This window comes from Mesoplodon densirostris, chromosome 3 (assembly GCF_025265405.1).
Source record: "Mesoplodon densirostris isolate mMesDen1 chromosome 3, mMesDen1 primary haplotype, whole genome shotgun sequence".
In the NCBI taxonomy this organism is placed as follows: Eukaryota; Metazoa; Chordata; class Mammalia; order Artiodactyla; family Ziphiidae; genus Mesoplodon; species Mesoplodon densirostris.
Genome location: NC_082663.1, coordinates 63579448 through 63597067, shown reverse-complemented (window position 1 = coordinate 63597067; position 17620 = coordinate 63579448). Strand labels below are relative to the sequence as shown.

At 38.4% G+C, this 17620-nt stretch overlaps 1 protein-coding gene across 1 annotated transcript in view; it reads left to right on the top strand.

The window, feature by feature from the left end:
* Positions 1–1999: 1999 nt before the first annotated feature.
* The window catches only part of AP3B1 (adaptor related protein complex 3 subunit beta 1), a 281724-nt gene continuing 266103 nt past the window's right edge, over positions 2000–17620 (top strand). Inside the window, exon 1 of the mRNA XM_060093077.1 lies at positions 2000–2279. Within this exon, the coding sequence (XP_059949060.1) occupies positions 2152–2279 (128 nt within the window). The 5' untranslated portion in view covers positions 2000–2151. The remainder of the gene's footprint in view (positions 2280–17620) is intronic.

Below are 17620 nucleotides of genomic sequence, written 5' to 3'. Positions count from 1 at the left end.
CCCTGGAAGGGTATTCCAACAGCTGAAGAAAAAACCTGCCAAGTTTTGACCAGAATATGAAGTTTGGAGGGCGTTCTGTCCTCCCCCACCTAGAGCCGTGCTTTTTTCCAAAGTAACAGTGTGGCTTTTCTTCTTAAAAATATTTTTAAAAAAATTAAGATTCTATTTTCTAGAATATTTTTAGGTTACAGCAAAATTGAGAGGAAGTTACAGAAATTTCCCATATATGCCCCGCCCCTACACATGCACAGCCTCCCCGGTTACCACATCTTCACCAGAGTGATCATTTGCTACAATTGATGAACCTATATTGACTCATCACTATCACCCAAAGTTCATAGTTTCCATTACGGTTCACTCTTGGTGTTATTCATTCTATGGGTTTGGAGACATGTATCCATCATTATGGTATCATATAGGGCATTTTCAATGCCCTAAAAATCCTCTGTTCTCTCCCTTTCATCCCACTTCTCCCCAACTCAATTAGAGGCAACCACTGATCTTTTTACTGTCTTCATAGTTTGGCCTTTTCCAGAAGGTCGTATAATTGGAATCACAGAGTATGTAGCCTTTTCAGATTGGCTTCTTTCACTTAATAATGTGCATTTAAGTTTCCTCCATGTCCTTTCATGGTTTGATGGCTCCTTTCTTTTTAGCACTGAATAATATTTAATTGTCTGGATGTACCACCGTTTGTTTATACATTCACCTACTGAAGGACATCTTGATAGCTTCCCAGTTTTGGTAATTCGGAATAAGGCTACTATAAATATCTGTGTAGATTTTTGCATGGACATAAGTTTTCAGCTCCTTTGGATAAGTACCAAGGAGTTCAATTGCTGGATTATATGGTAGGAGTATGTTTAATTTTGTAAGAAACTGCCCAACTATCTTCCAATGTGGCTGTACAATTTTGCATTCCCAGTAGCAATGAATGAGAGCTTCTGTTGCTCCCCGTCCCCACCAGCATTTGGTGGTGTCCGTGTTCTGGATTTTGGCCATCTGGGTAGGTACGTAGTGATACCTCAGTGTTGTTTCCAGTGTGGCCATTAGAGGAGGCGAGGACAGCAATCTAATCCTTGTACGACGCTCTACCCTCCCCCACCCAGGCGCTGCCTCCCCAGACTGTTTCCGTAGTCCCCTGACAGTTTCTCAGCGCTCTAAGCTTCAAAGTCTGCCTAAAGGGGAAGCAGTACGGAAAGCGTAGGGTAGGATCTGAAATCCACCCGAAACGTCAGGCTGAGGGAAGTTACTCCTGGAAAGCTTTCTCAGGTGCTACTCAGGGGCCAGGCAACTTTCTGCCTTGACTCCCCAGAAGACTTTAGTAAGTGATACCACAAGCGGCAGAACAAAGGAAGGAGGTGCCCAGATGATAGGCTACTCCTGGGGCGTGAGGCGCACTCTATTTTATTTTATTCTACTTTTGGTAGACAGACGCCAGTAGGAATCACTAGCTCCTTGAAACCAACGGCCCCAGGATTTTCGTTTGAAGCTTTCACTACAATGAACACATCTGGCAGGCGGTGGATCCTCAAAGACAGGGCCCTGGAGGTTTCCTTTAAACGCGGAGATCTGCGACAAAGGTTGCCTGGGGCAGGTGTAAGACACAGATGGCTGGAGGGGGAGGAGCAGAAACCAGCTTAAACAGGAAAAGCAACCCTGATATGTTTAGGAAAGTTGATCTGGTGTGTTAACTGGAGTTTCAGGAAAAATCTGAAAGCTACTGGTTTACAACAGGAGTCCGACAAAGGGGTGTCCGGGCTCGGGAACCTCCTAGGGGATCGAAATGGATACACGGGTATTTGTCTCCAAAAAAACTTTAAAAGTCGAGAGTCTATAGTCTCCAGTATGCGCGAGGCCTGCCTTCCGCAAGAGCCGGGGTCCGAGCCTCTCAGCTACCTCAAAAACCCGGAGAAGGCAAATCCAGTCAGGCCCTGGAGTGCTCGGCGCGGGGGTGGGCTCTGGCCGCCTGCACACTGGGCATGCGCAGGGGGTGGACCGCCAGGTCGGCTTTGGGAGCCTTGACGAGTCCGGAAGCGCTTGCGGGCGCCCCTCCAAAGGAGAAGTAGTTTGGTTTCGCGTCCCTCGGACGGGAGCCCGTCGGAGAGAACCCCCGGCAGGGCCAACCCGACACTCGGCAGCACCGCAGCAATGTCTAGCAACAGCTTCGCTTACAGTGAGCAGTCCGGAGGAGGGGAGGCGACGGAGCTGGGTCAGGAGGCGACCTCAACCATTTCCCCCTCCGGCGCCTTCGGCCTCTTTAGCAGCGATATGAAGAAGTGAGGAGAAAGGTTTGGGGTGTGGGGACGGGACTGGGGAGCTGGTGCCCGGGAGGAGCAGGCACCGAGATGGGGCTCCCGGGAGAGGGGTGGGGTCGCGCTGAGACCGCCCCGGAGCCGAGCGGTGATGTTTCCCGCAGCTGAATCAGTTGGGACTGATGGGAGTTGTTGGGAGTTTGGGATGAGTGTGTGGAGGGGAGTCTCTAGTAGTTTTCAAACTTCAGTGAAAAAAGAACCATTTGGAGCCCTTAGGTGCTATCCCCAAAGACTCTGAATTGGTCTGGGCTGGGGCACAGGCATCTGAATTTTGAACAAACGCTTCAAGCTAATTTAATGTTTGCTTGATCACACCTGGAGAAATTCGCTCACTAGCGTGGAAGGGGTGTTTGGGGAGTTGAGAGGGAACGTGAGTGTGGCTAATGGGAAACTGTTCTGTGACCCTCGAATGCAGGAACGAGGAGGTGTTTTAGGCGCTTTATGAAGGGACAAGCTGGTTTATACAGACATTAATGTTGTCGGGCAACGTCCTTTGCACTACAGACAAAAACAAAAACAACCCCTAAAACAAAAAACAAAACAAAAAAAACCACCCCCAATCCCAAACACAGTAATAAGCATATGAGTAGAGAATATTTAGTGTTACTCTGAGCAAGTGGTAAAATTTTACAAATTAATAGTGTGAATTTTAAAAATGAACACTAAACATTGTATACTTGTTTTTTTGAAAAGTTATTAAGAGTAAAAAAAAGAATTATTAAGAGTATTATAAGTACCACCGAAAAAGGAAGGAACCCCTCCGCCCGCCCTGCATTGATTTTTTGGGGGGCGAAGGAATAGTTTTAAACTTACAGAATTCAGGTAACTTTGTATTTTATTGTAATCATTTTTACATTTTTCTTTTTTTTAATCTCAGTGCTAACTAAACACTATGGTCACATAATAGGCTGCCACTAGATTTATGCTAAATTAAGCTAAAGTAGCTGTGCTGGTGGCTTTGCGGTGTCAGAAAGATAAATTAAAATTTAATTTAAATTTCAAATTTATTTTAAAAGACATTATGGAAGGTGCTAGTAGTTGAAATTGGGATTACATTTTCACTGTATTAAGCTAACTGAAATCCTGTATGGAGTGTGTGAAATAGAGTTTTTGGTTTGTTTATTTGTTTGTTTCCTTATTCGCAGGTTAGAAAAGTTTAAAAGTAATATAACTAATTTTTCATTTTTCATTCTGTGTATTTAGATGATAGATTGTTCCAACAAGGAGCTTGTTGCAGCTCTGCTGTTCTGTTAGCAGATGTTTCAACTGTTGAATTAATGTATGTCTGTAGAGGTCTGTTTTGCACGTGATATGCTTACAATTGATTTACTTTTATGTTTTGTGAACTTCTAAGATGTTTTTCTTTTAGAGCCTTTCATTTCCTATTTTGTCAGATTTGGGCCTGATTTGGAAAAAACTGTGTGGCTTTGACTATGACCAGTGCTGTTGAGGTGACTGAGCATGTTGGATTTAAAATAAAAATAGCTAACATTTATAGAGTGCTTGTGCACACTACTTTACATTTATTATTTCATTTGGTCCTCCTAACAACCCTTTGGCTGAGTGTGAGTATGGCTTATGGGAAACTATTCTGTGATGCTCAAGTGTCACAGAGGATCAAGGAGCAACCCAAAGCTACTTCTTTTTTTTTTTTTTTTTTTTTTTGTGGTACACGGGCCTCTCACTGTTGTGGTCTCTCCCGTTGCGGAGCACAGGCTCCGGACGCGCAGGCTCAGTGACCATGGCTCACGGGCCCAGCCGCTCCGCGGCATGTGGGATCTTCCCGGACCGGGGCACGAACCTGTGTCCCCTGCATCGGCAGGTGGACTCTCAACCACTGCGCCACCAGGGAAGCCCTAAAGCTACTTCTTTGATCCCACTTTGCGGATGAGAAAATTGGAGCACAAGTGGTTAATTTGCCCAAGATCACAAAGCTGGAACCACTGCCCTCCCTGAATTTGAACTCAATCTAATCTAGGAGCCCATTCTCTTGAGCACTTGGATATGCTACTTACTACTTGATGAAGTTTATTGTGCTTTTATTAGAGAATGCATACAACTCATTAAAAGTTTAAAACTTTGAATAGTAGTTGTAGACAGTGTATGACCTTGAGGCTTTCAGGAATTAGAAACGTTTTGGCCATTGAATTGCAACCTAATGGGGCTGTACAGAAACAAGGAGACCCCTGTTCTGGAAGTGGTCACTTAATCTCTCTTGAGCTTGCATTCTCTCATTTATTAAAGGGTGATATTTCTTGCCTTTTTTAAAACCCAAATGACAAAATTTATATAAAAAACTTAAAGCTTACCCTGTTCCTCTGCTCTAATTTATTTTTTTATCGAAGTATAATTGACATGTAATGTATTAGTTTCAGGTGTACAACGTAGGTAGGTATTCAGTAGGTATTTTTATATATTGAGAAAGGATCACCACAAGAAGTCTAGTTAACATCCATCACCACACTTAGTTACAATTTTTTTTCCTGTGACGAGGACTTTCAAGATTCACTTTTTTAGCAGCTTTCAAATAAACAATACAGTATTATTAACTGTAGTCACCATGCTGTACATTACATCCCCCTGACTTATTTATTTTATAACTGGAACTTTGTGCCTTTGACTCTCTTCACCCATTTCGCCCACCCCCTCTGCTCTCATTTTCTTTTTAAAAAAAAATTAATTAATTTTTTTATTTTTGGCTGCCTTGGGTCTTCGTTGCTGTGCGCGGGCTTTCTCTAGTTGCGGTGAGTGGAGGCTACTCTTCATTGCGGTGCGCAGGCTTCTCATTGCAGTGGCTTCTCTTGTTGCAGAGCACCGGTTCTAGGTGCGCGGGCTTCAGTAGTTGTGGCATGCGGGCTCAGTAGTTGTGGCACGTGAGCTCTAGAGCACAGGCTCAGTAGTTGTGGCGCACGTGTGCTCTCATTTTCGATGATTTATCAACACTTTGAAATCGTTTCAGGTTTGCAAAAAAGTTGCAAGAATAATACAAAGAACTACTCCTGAGGCACATTCACCAATTTAAAAAAATTGCTGCATTGCTTTATTTATTTCTCCATACACACGCAGACACATACGTTCCATATTATTATCTCTTCTGATACATCTGAGAGTAGGTTGTATACATCATGTCTCTTTATCTTCATACCTCAGTGTGTATTTTTTTAAGAACTGCAGTACTTTTACAACTGTAGTACTGTTATATTCAGGAAATTTAACATTGGTACAATCTACAGTCTATAATCCCCATGTTGTCATTTGTCCCAATAAATAATTTTAATTTTTTTAAACATTTTTTTCTCTAGTACAGAATCCAGTCCAGGATCATGTATTTCACTTAGTTCTCATATCTCTTTAATCTCCTTTAATCTGGAATAGTTCCTTAGCCTTTGTCTTTCACTACCTTGACACTTTTGAAGAATACAAGCCAATTACTTTATAGCATGTTAATCAACTTGTCTCTGCTGGTTCATACATACATTCATGTTATGTATCCCAGGCTACAGTACTACCTTCTTAGACTATTGTGTCGGGAGGCATAGGATGCCCATCTTCATGATGTTAATTTTCCCAGGTAAAGGGTTGTCCATTATTTATTTATTTTTCCAATAATCTATCTATGAGGGGGACAGTTGGAGACCATGCAGATGTTTTGCTCTTCATCAGATTCACCATCCCTTATATTTAGCAACCATCAATGAATCTTTTCAACCAGTCTTTACCACAGTGTCTGCAAAGTGGTGATGTTCTAACTCCTTCCACTATTCTGTTCTTTGGCCTCTTATCCTAGAGCTCTATGTCCTTTTGATCCTTCACTAACTATCTCAAGGATGCCTAATCACTTCCTAGTCACAGGATTATTGATGATTTTTGTTTTCTGAATTTAATCCTATTTATCAATCTTATTTATTCCCTTCCCTTTTAAATAGAACTAAAGTTAGGGAGCCTTAAATGGTTTTATGAAAGCAGATTTTATACATCATTTATTGGTTAATCAAGCCTGTGTATTAGATGATTGGTGTCAAGATTTGCAATTTCGTTATTTAAAAACGTAAAGAATTAATTTTTGTAATCGTTTCCTTTGAGACTATTGTAAACTTTTATTGCTTTTAGCTTTTTCCTCAATTATTTTGTCTTAAACTCTTATCTTAACCAATTTGGCTGTGTGTGTATAATTTAAAAATTAATTTTAATATTTTTATTTCTGGATTAAACATTTAATTAGGAATTAATTTCTAGAAGGAAACAGACAATACTAATTAATTTTTCTTAACAATGGTAAAACTACTAAATTTCCAAATCTCTTTTCTTTTGAGAACATCACAGTGTATTAGAAAGAGCATTGGACCTAGAGTGAGAAGGCCTGGACTTAAGTTGATGTTTTCCACCTGTAGTAATGTTTCCTTGTTCAAGTTGCTTGATCTCTTCAAACCTCAGTGTCCTCATTTCTAGAGAGGACTTGCCTATTTTGTGAGTTTTTCATAAGATGGTATAGTTGAAAATGATTTCTAAACTAGAATATTAACTAACACTATTTAGAAAAGTTGTTGAAAGCTTTGCTGAGGTGGTGATATTTTAGGTCATAAAGCCTGGGAAGATTTTTGCCAGGTGGAGAACAGGGGGAGTTCTTCAGGCAACGTATACCGAAACCAGGAGAGTTGCAAAAAAAAAAAAATGCATATTTAGATAAAATATAGATTGTAGATCAGCATTTAGAATTGTGGGTAGTAATTAAAGCATGGGAATGGACGAAATCACCCAGGGAGAATTTTTCTGGTTAGGAGACAAGGCAGTTTAGACAAATCGCTAGGGAACACCAACATTTAAGGTGTGAATGGAAGAAGAACTAGCTAAAGAGTGCTCAAAGGGGTAGGAAACCCGAGAAAGGTTAAAAAAAAAAAAAAAAGGAAAAGAAAAGGAACCTGAGAGGAAAGTTGGTTAGAGGAAATGGTCAACTATGTTAGGAATTGCAGAGAGAGGGCAAATAGAATGAAGGCTGAAAAGAGACCATTGGATTTAACAATGAATAGGTAACCAAGGTAGCAGTTTTAGTCCCTGCTGAAATTGGGGTGGACTTTTCATTTGTTTAGATTCACAGAGCTGATTTAGACCCAAACAAAGAGCTGCATACTTTTGTGTTGTACTACATCATATAGTAGTATGATATAATCAATACTACATCAGTGTATTTGCATTGCAAATGATAAGGCCTAGCTTACTTTTTTAACTTAAATTTTATTTATTGTCAGCTTGATATCAGCCATGAAAATTACATTACATATAACCCTTTAACCTTTAATATCAGTGTTTCTCAGTGGAATCCACTAGGATTACAATGGGGCTCTAGTTTGCGTATAATTACAGCAAATCTAACTTACCTCCACTGCCTTTTCTCCCTTTCAAGAGGGCATATAGAAATGTATCTGAATGAGAACAACCTTCTTATAGGGATGTTTTTGAGTTAACTTTGTTTTTAAAATTATTTATTTATTTACATCCTCCATAGGAGGATGTGAGCTCAGGATCTTCCTCCTCCACCATATTGGCCACTCCATAACACATTATTTTAGACATACTTTAAAGAGTCATTGTGTCTCCATATGAGGGTATAAACTTTTTCCCATTTTTTATTTATAATATTTAATTTTAATTTTTTATTTATAATATTTAATTTAAATTAGGGTCTATACCATATTTAAAAATTTTTTCATATGACAGTTTTATAGTTCCAGTTCAAAGCTTGCTCTACTTTCTTTTTACTTTTCCTAGTATTTTCATTGATACCTTTATCTCATTCAGTCATTCTGTATTTTCATTTTGTAGTGACTCATTGAATATTTGTTGAATATTGTATAGAGGACTCTTTCTTTTGAATACTCACCCAATATTACATGGTATAATTTATGTGAAGGTGCTTAGCAAAGTGTTTGGCTTATAATTTTGTATAATAAATGTTTTAGGTCTTTTACTCAATTGAATGATTCAGATTCTACTAATATTTACTGTTTCTTTAGCCAGCGTAGTTAAAAAATAAAGCATGACTGGACTCCGTGGACCTTATACAGAAGGAAAATTTAGGCTGGTATCCCTATTAATGTATTATTGCATTACCCTGAAGTTAATTATATATAGTTCCAAAACAGTCATTTTCTTTATGTCATTGCTTGAGTTTTTGTCGTGGTTAGGGTTATTGACTTAGAATTGTCACATAAGTGTTGAATGAATTTTACAATCAGGATTTTTGAAGTCTATACCATTCTTGAAAGGCATCTTTATTTATACCATCTTTAACTTTATTTATATCATCTTAAAGGCATCTTTAACTATACCGTAAGTATAGTTAATTCCTCTGTGTTTTCAGCAGAAAAATAAGAAATAATTATAAGATCTTTATCTTGCCTTTAAGAATTTAGTTGGTGAGATAAGGCTAATGTGAACTAATACAAGTAATACAAGTATAAAATTAGTGTTAAATTGTGTAATAATTCTCAACTTTTCATACCTACCAAAAGGTATTTATTATAAGCCTTTATTTTTGTAAACAGTGATTTACTGAAGAAAATGAACGTGCTGTAATTTTAAAATGTCAAACACATTTTAGTCTGAGATGATGAAAATGTTGGAGTCCTGAGTTGTTAGCGTATTATGAAGAGGCACAGGCTCCTCATTGTGAATTCCTTTCTCTCGTGCTCAGGAGTCCAGTGTTGCCAGTATGAAAATACACTCCATTAATGATTTCCATAGCATACCTTTGTCCTTGTCATTATCTTCAGTTTCTGAAGATTAAATTCCCTTGAGTTCTAATAACTCCAGTTTTGGTAAGTGCTCTTCTATCTTGTTAATTCTGCTTAGCTTTTGGAATTTATGGTCACTAGATCTAGTTATGGAGATGTAAACAATGTATTTGCCATGCTGTATATGTAAAATGGACCCTATTTTTTTTTAATTTACAAAAGACATATAAAATATAAGCAATTTCAGTGTTTTATTCTATTTTATTTTGGCTGCACCGCGTAGTTTGCGGGATCTTAGTTCCCCAATCATGGATTGAACCTGGACCACAGCAGTGAAAGTGCTAAGTCCTAACCACTGGACTGCCAGGAAACTCCCAATTTCAGTGTTTTATTGATCTTTCACTAAGTAAATGTCATTTGTTCCAAGATGGCTGTTAACAAAAGAAGGAACTAGTTGTTTTTGTCTTCACATAAGTAAGACTGTTAGTTCTACAAAGGGCTAACTACACAGGTTAAGGATTGTCACTTTAGTGGTGCAATAGGGTTCCTGTAATTTAATTCTTGAAACATACTTGAAATCAAATAAGATTTTACCACATTGAACAAAAAATTGATGAAATACTGCAGAGTCCTACTTTCCAACAGATTATAAGTGTTCCATTTTATTTGCTTAGCTTGCATTTCTTCTTGGAGGAGAGTCACTTCTTTTTTAAAAAAATTTATTTTATTTATTTATTTTTGGCTGTGTTGGGTCTTCGTTGCTGCACGCGTGCTTTCTCTAGTTGAGGCGAGCGGAGATTACTCTTTGTTGCGGTGCACAGGCTTCTTATTGCAGCGGCTTCTCTTGTTGCAGAGCAGGGGCGCTAGGTGCGTGGGCTTCAGTAGTCGCAGCATGCGGGCTCATCAGTTGTGGCTCGCGGGCTCTAGAGCGCAGGCTCAGTAGTAGTGGCGCATGGGCTCCGTGGCATGTGGGATCTTCCCGGACCAGGGCTCGAACCTATGTCCCCTGCATTGGCAGGTGGATTCTTAACCACTGCGCCACCAGAGAAGTCCAGGAGAGTCACTTCTGACTTTTACAATTTATCTTAAATACTCAACCAAGAAAATATTCATCCCTTGATATAGGATGTGTTATGTTAAGATCACTGGTTTTGTGAAATCCAAGGAGAAAATATGGAATACTTAAATTCAGGCCTTACCATTAAATCCCAAAGATGTGAGATATTACTTCTAAAAATATTTAGAATTTAGGGTAACATTACTAGAACTGAATGAGTAAAACCAAAAAAATCAGACAGATGGTCAGTTGAAATGTTCTTTTTTTTTTTTTTCTTTTTGCGGTATGCGGGCCTCTCACTGTTGTGGCCTCTCCCGTTGTGGAGCACAGGCTCTGGATGCGCAGGCCCAGCGGCCATGGCTCACGGGCCCAGCCGCTCCGCGGCATATGGGATCCTCCCAGACCGGGGCACGAACCCGCATCCCCTGCATCGGCAGGCGGACTCTTAACCACTGCGCCACCAGGGAGGCCCGAAATGTTCTTTTTTACTGCAGAAAAGTTACAAATGCTCATGGAATGACAAATGTATTATAGTGAAATAATTGGACAGTATTGCAATTGTGTATATAAATGAACTACTGCCAAAAACAAATTGCCTGCAGTCCAAATTCAAAATTTAAAGCGAAGAGCCCAAAGTGGAATAATCAAGAAGGAAATGATTTTCCTATATTTCACATTATTATGAATAAGATTCTTTGGTTTGCATACTTAAGGAAGACTTATTTAGCATGTCAGCTGGAAAGGGTTCATAGATCTACAAAAGTGAACAATTTATAGTCAATGTCTGCTTATTGATGGGTTGATTATTTGTACTGCTGATAGGAATTGACCTAATTAGAAGGCCAGTGTCTTTAATCCTGCAGCTGAGTGAGTTAACATGGCAGCTGGATAAGCGAGAGACTTATGAATAAGGCTGGTCCCAATATCGTGGGTTGGCAGAGCTACACATCACCCAGCTTTACTCTAGAAATGGGTTAAAGTTTCTTAAAGCCTCGGTTAAGGATGTGGTCATGAAGTATGAGGGGGGAATTTAGTACTGTGGGGGCAGAGAGGTAAGGTGTAGAGTGGAAGGTCCGGTGCCAGATTGTGTAGGGCCTTGTAAAGACTTTGGATTTTACTATGAGTGTAAAGAGAAGCCATTGGAAGGTTTTGAGCAGAATGGGCATTTAGAAGTCAGTCAGTAACTATTAAGTGCTTGTGGTGTGCCAGATATATTTTCAAATGTTTTCAAAAAGTTTATGGTCTGTAGGATACTTGGGACCTGTTTATTCATTTCTAATTTTTTTCTGTAACTAAAAAAATATAGAAGTAATTTACTGATTTAACAAGCACAAGTGCCTTCTTATGCTAGGTACTATTCTTGATACTGGGGATTAATCAATCAGTGGACAAAATGCCTGCTTTCATGGAGCATATATTCCAACTGGAAGCAGATAGGTAATAAACAAGTAAATATATGGTTGGTCATTTGATGACAAGGAGCGCTGTAGAGAAAAGTAAGGCAGGGAAAGAGGATAGAGAGTTAAGGTGGAGGTTGGGTTGAGTTTGAAATAGCGGGGTCAGGAAAAGATCCTTGACAGTACTACCTGGAGTACCTGAGGGAGTGACATGCAGATGTCTGGGGAGAAGTATTCAGTCAAGAGGAATTGCATGTACTCAGGCCCTGAGGCAGGAGAGTTTCTGACCTGTGAGCATCAACAAAGAGGCCAGTAGGTCTAGATAGAGTGAATGAAGGAAGAGGGGGAACTTAGCAGATGAGGAGGTCAGAGAGGTAAGGGCCAGATTGTGTAGGGCTTTGTAAATCACTTTAAGGACTTGGATTTTACTCTGTGTGAGAAGGGAAGCCATTGGAGGGTTTTGAACAGAGGAGTGAGATGATCCACCTTACGTTTTTAATGTATCACTTTGTCTCCTGAACTAGGAATAGACTGCAGATTTGAGGCAGGGAGACCAGCAAGGAGACCACCACAGTAACCCAGGCAAGAGAAGGGGATGACTAAATCAGATTGGTGGTAGTGGAGAGCAGTGGTTGGATTCTGGATATATTTTGAAAGTAGAGCCAATGAGATTTGCTGATGGTTTAGATGTGGTGTGTGAGGGAAAAAGATACCAAAGATGGACACAAGGTTTTTTTTGCCTAAACAGCTGGAAGTTTGGAATTGTTATCAAAATGAAAAAGATTGTGTAAAGAGGCATTTTTTAAAGGGGGAAGAGGTTCAAGAGCTTGAGCATGTGAAGTTTGAGATACCTATTAGGCATCCAAGAGGAGATATTAAGTAGGCAGTTGGATATATGAGTCTGGAGCTTAGGGAGGAGTTTGGCTAGAGATATAAGTTTGGGAGCCATAGGGTTATAGAGGGTATTAAGTACCCTGATTGGGTGAGACATCAAGGGAGTGGAATGTAGAAAGTGAAGAGGTCAGAGTACTAATCTCTGGGGCATTCCTGGAGCATTTCTGTCAGATAGGGTCAAATAAGGTGATTACAGTACTGACAAGTGGCTTTGGAATTTGTCACTTTGGAGGTCTTTGGTGACCCTGACAAGCAGGTTAGGTGCAGTGGTGGGGCTGAAAGCCTGACTGGAGTGGGTTCAAGAGAGAAAGGAGAGGGACTTCCCTGGTGGTGCAGTAGATAGAAATCCGCCTGCCAATGCAGGGGACGCGGGTTTGATCCCTAGACCAGGAAGATCCTACATGCCATGGAGCAACTAAGGCCGTGCGCCACAATTACTGAGCCTGCGCTTTAGGGCCCAGTGCCACAACTGCTGAGCCCACATGCCACAACTACTGAAACGTGCGCACCTAGAGCCCGTGCTCCACAACAAGAGAAGCCACCGCAAGGAGAAGCCCGTGCACCGCAACTAGAGAAAGCCCAGGCACAGCAGTGAAGACCCAATGCAGCCAAAAATAAATAAAATTAAATCTTAAAAAAAAAAAAAAAGAGAGAGAGAGAGAAAGGAGAGTTGTAGTTAGTATGTATTACTGTATAGGGGAGCAAGGAAATGGAATGGTATCTGGAAGGGAATGTTAGGTTATGAAGAGAAAGGAATAAATTGATGATGCAACAGGGAAAAGATAATCACTGGACTGATTTCCCTCTTTCCTTATAGAAAATTTAGTAAATACAGATGAGTTAAATAACCCTAATTTTAATACCCATAGAGAATCAGTTAAAAAGATATAGGTCTTCCAGTCTTTTTTTGCCTATATACTGTGTATTTTTAAAGCAAAGCTATATACTTTTTTAGTGTAATATCGTAATTTGCTTTTTTCACTTACTAATATGTGGAGTCTGTTCATTTCTTAAAGTGATAGTCATTTTAGGGCAAATTGTAATTTAACCACTATCTTGGAAGAACCACTAAACTATTAGAAAATAGTGTCTTATTTTAAATAGTGTCTTGTATAGAGTGGGACCTTATTAATTACTAACTACAAGAACAAAGGGAATAACCTAACAGAAGAGTCAATACTAACGATGTTACATGTTAGCACTGACCAGGGCTTTCCACACATACCTGTATACACATGAGGCAGAGGGAATAGCATATACCTTGGTTTAGAGCTGTGTTGTTCAATACCGTAGATACCAGCCAAAGGTAACTATTTAAATTTAAACTAATTGAAATAATTTTAGTTTCTCAGTCACACTAGCCACATTTTTATGTGCTCAGTGTAGCTAGCAGTTAACATATTGGATAATGTGGATAAAGAATATTTCTTTCTGTCATCATAGAGCATTCTATTGGACACTGCTGGTTTAGAGGCAAGGATTTAGGGCTTATTTAAAGAATAGGAAAAGTTCAGTATGGCTGGAGCACAGAGTTGGAGGGAAATTGGGACATGTGAAAGATGGTTGATAGATAGTCAGGGTCCATATTATGAAGGGTCTTGTATACCATGCTCATAAATTTGAACTTACCATAAAGGTTTGCACAGTAAGAAGCTACCAAAGGATTTTAAGTAGAGGTACAATGTGGTGAGATTTATATTTTAGAAAGATCACTCTGGCTGCACCTAAGTGTTTGGAATGGTCAGCTATGTGAATGGTGGAAGTATTCTGTGATATTGGAAACCCAGAAGATAGAGCAAGTTTGGAGTGAGGAAAGAAAGTGTTGAGTTCCATTTTGGACCTGTTGAGTTTGATAGTTGGGTGTCCATTAAGCCATTAGATACATGGGTGTGGTACTCAGGAGATATACCTAGGTTGGAGATATAGATTTGGGAGTCATCAATTGATGGATGATTTTGGAAGCCATTGAGGGGAAGTTGTGTGATATGTGAGGAGAAGGCCAAGGAGGAATCTTTGTACTAAGTTAACATTGAAGGGAGTGGGAGAATTGAACCTCACTTAGAAGACCAAGAAGAGAGAATGAAGTTTGGGGAAATGCTTGAAGTTCATCATACGAACAGAGCTTTTGCATTGTGCTTAAGATTTAGGAAAAGGGTCAGACCCACTTCCTACTTCTGTAGGAGGAAAATGGAAGATAAAGCTGTTTATTGTGGTTTACTGAGGCAGTATGGCATAATGCTTGATTGAGCACACCCACTCTGGAGCTACTCTGCCTGGGTATGAAAACTTGTTACAGAGTTAATAAGTGGCACTTGGGCAGGTTACTTTATCACTCTATGCACTTGGTTTCCTTATCTGAAAAATGGAGGTGAGGATGATAATAGTACTTGCACTCACTGAAATATTGTGAGGATTAAAAGGTTTAACATATGTAAACAGTTAACAGTGCCTGATACATAATAAGCACAATTATTATTAATACTATTTTAAACACCATTAAGATCAATTGAGCTTTTTAAAAGTTTTGTTTTTAATATACTTTCTCAACTTAAAAGTTTAGAATCATTGTTAATTTTCACATTAACCATTGCTTTATGTTTTTAATTTTCAAATTATCGTTAAGTTTGACATAATTGTTTTTCTGAATTATATTTCACAAGTACTTGAAACTATAGAATCATATAGTATCTTTAATGTGTACTACATAAAAATTAATGAAGTTAATAAGCACTAGGCCAGTTCTTCTGTGTGGTTATCAAGGATTTGAGAATAATGATTATAGATAGTATAAATGAAAAAATATATATTTGTTTTAAACTTCTTGCTTAACTATCAGTCTTGCTGATAGGTATTCTGTTGCTTTAAAGTTGTCTATTCTTAGAGAAGGAGTACATTTTTCCTAAAAGAAGAGGGACTTACATATGTTTTGCTTTAACAGAAATTGAAGGAAGAGAGGGTTTCAGGAAGGAGTTAAGTGGTCAGCAGTGCCAACTGCTGGTGAGTAGCCCAGTAAACTAAAGTCAGAGGTAGTGTTTCTTGGATCTACTGATAAGGTTTGTGATCGTGGTGGTAACAGCAGTGTCAGGGAAAATCAGATTGCAGAGGATTGACAGGTGGGAGAGAAGTGAGTAAAGGAAGAGCACTTTTCCAAAGAACTTTGGCTTTCAGGGGGAGGAGATAAGGGCTATTATGTGTTTGAGAATGTATATTTGAGAATGTGAGGGAGCAATATACATAGTTGTCTGTGACTGAGGAATTGCACTTTTCATTAGATTTAACCAAATTCTGTCAAAAAATTCTTCTTGAGATATGTTTGTGATTATTGAAAAGGTCACTGTAATATTGGCCCAGAATAATGTGAGCAGTCAGATAACAAAAGGAATACAAATGGCTACTGCAAACATCCTTTCTACTTTATTTTATGAAGAAGGTAGTTTTTGTTATATTTTTATTTGGCAGACAAAAAGTGGGCCACCCTGGGTCATTACCTAGAATTTTTGTTGAAATTTTACCTAGGTCTTTATATCCAGAAGTCTGGAACACTATTCTGAATATTTGAGTTCATAGCCTTCAGGGGCAGTGAGAATTTTACAGACACTTTTTATGTACTTTAATAAAATAAAAACAGATGCCTTATATTTAACATTACATGTTGTAGAAATGCTAGGGTTAATTAAAAGTAAATTAAATAAAGTTAAAAATTCATAGTTCTTGTAGTTTCTGCCTATCTGTCAATATCAACAAGTATAAAATAACAGATTGATTTTCCCAAGGTGATTGGATGCTTGAACATTTCTTTAAAGAGAAAATGTGGTTAAGTTCCTGGAAGTCAGAGATAGTTTTTCTTTACACACACACACAGAGCCATCTTTCCTGGAACCTTGTACAATGCTTAACAAATGATCTTGGGTAATAGTGACCACAACTGATTTTTTCCCCCTTCTTTAGCATTCTTAGTATTTTAAAACTTTTCATTAATGTGGTAAAAATTATAAAAATATTCAGTATAATCTGGTCAATATCATATGTTTTATATTTCAAAAATTTAAAACCATATGTGGAAATAAATTAAACTTTTGAAAATGACAATAGTTGTTCAACAGATGGCAAAATTTAAATAATCATGTAAACTTCAGTGATTTGCATTTTTAGATTTTTTCTCCTGTCAAGTAGGACATTATAGGACCTTTTCTCTGTTTCTAGGCCTACATTACCTTCATCAGGAAATTGACAGGGCCATGTGACTTTTTAATTGTGATAAAAAAACATACGTAACATAAAAATTTACCATCTTAACCATTTTTAAGTGTACGGTTCATTAGTGTTAAGTATATTCACATTGTTGTCCAGCAGATCCCCAGAACTTTTTCATCTTGTAACAGTGCCAAGTGACTTCTTAAAAACTGAATTTTTTACTGAGATTTTGAAGTGCTTCAGGGACAAAGCTGATCTAAGGTAGAGATTGCATATTGGTTTCCTCAATTCCCTGTACAAAAGGCTGATCCAAACTCATCAGATGGAAAACTTGCCTTCTGTGGCCTTGGAAAGTTTTTTTAAGGATTTAGAAATTAATCTGGCTTTGAGTTGGCATATCTTATTAACATAGAAGTAGAAAATTTATATTATTCTACTATAATTTATGAATTTCTTGGAGGAAAATCTAATACTAATACTCAAACTTGATGCACACACTGATTCTTTGGCATGTCTGTATTTATGCCCATCTGTTACTGTGGCACCATGCCCATTATTACAGTGGCATGCCAGCAGCAGTGAGGCATGTGAGCCAACAAAGATGAATTGTTTGGATGGAATACACTATTCTGTAATACTAATTAATTTTGAGCTGATGAATCTACATGAGATAATGTTAACCAAATATAGTCAAAGTAATGTCAGTGAAAATAAAATTTATTTTGACTTATACAGAAGTGTATCACAGATGTTTTAGACTACTACTGAGAATAGTTAGAATTAGTGTTTATTATGGTTCCAGTGATCAGTTGTCTTTTCATAAAAATTTTGAATTTAAGAGAAAAAAGAATGCAGCAGTTTTCTTGTGGTCGATTACACATTAGGGAGTAAGTGTTTTAGCGCCTTAGGCTATGGATTTTATACTTATATTACAGTTCTTGAAATGTTTTTTTTTTAATTTATCAATTTTATTTTATTTTTTATACAGCAGGTTATTATTATCTATTTTATACATATTAGTGTATACATGTC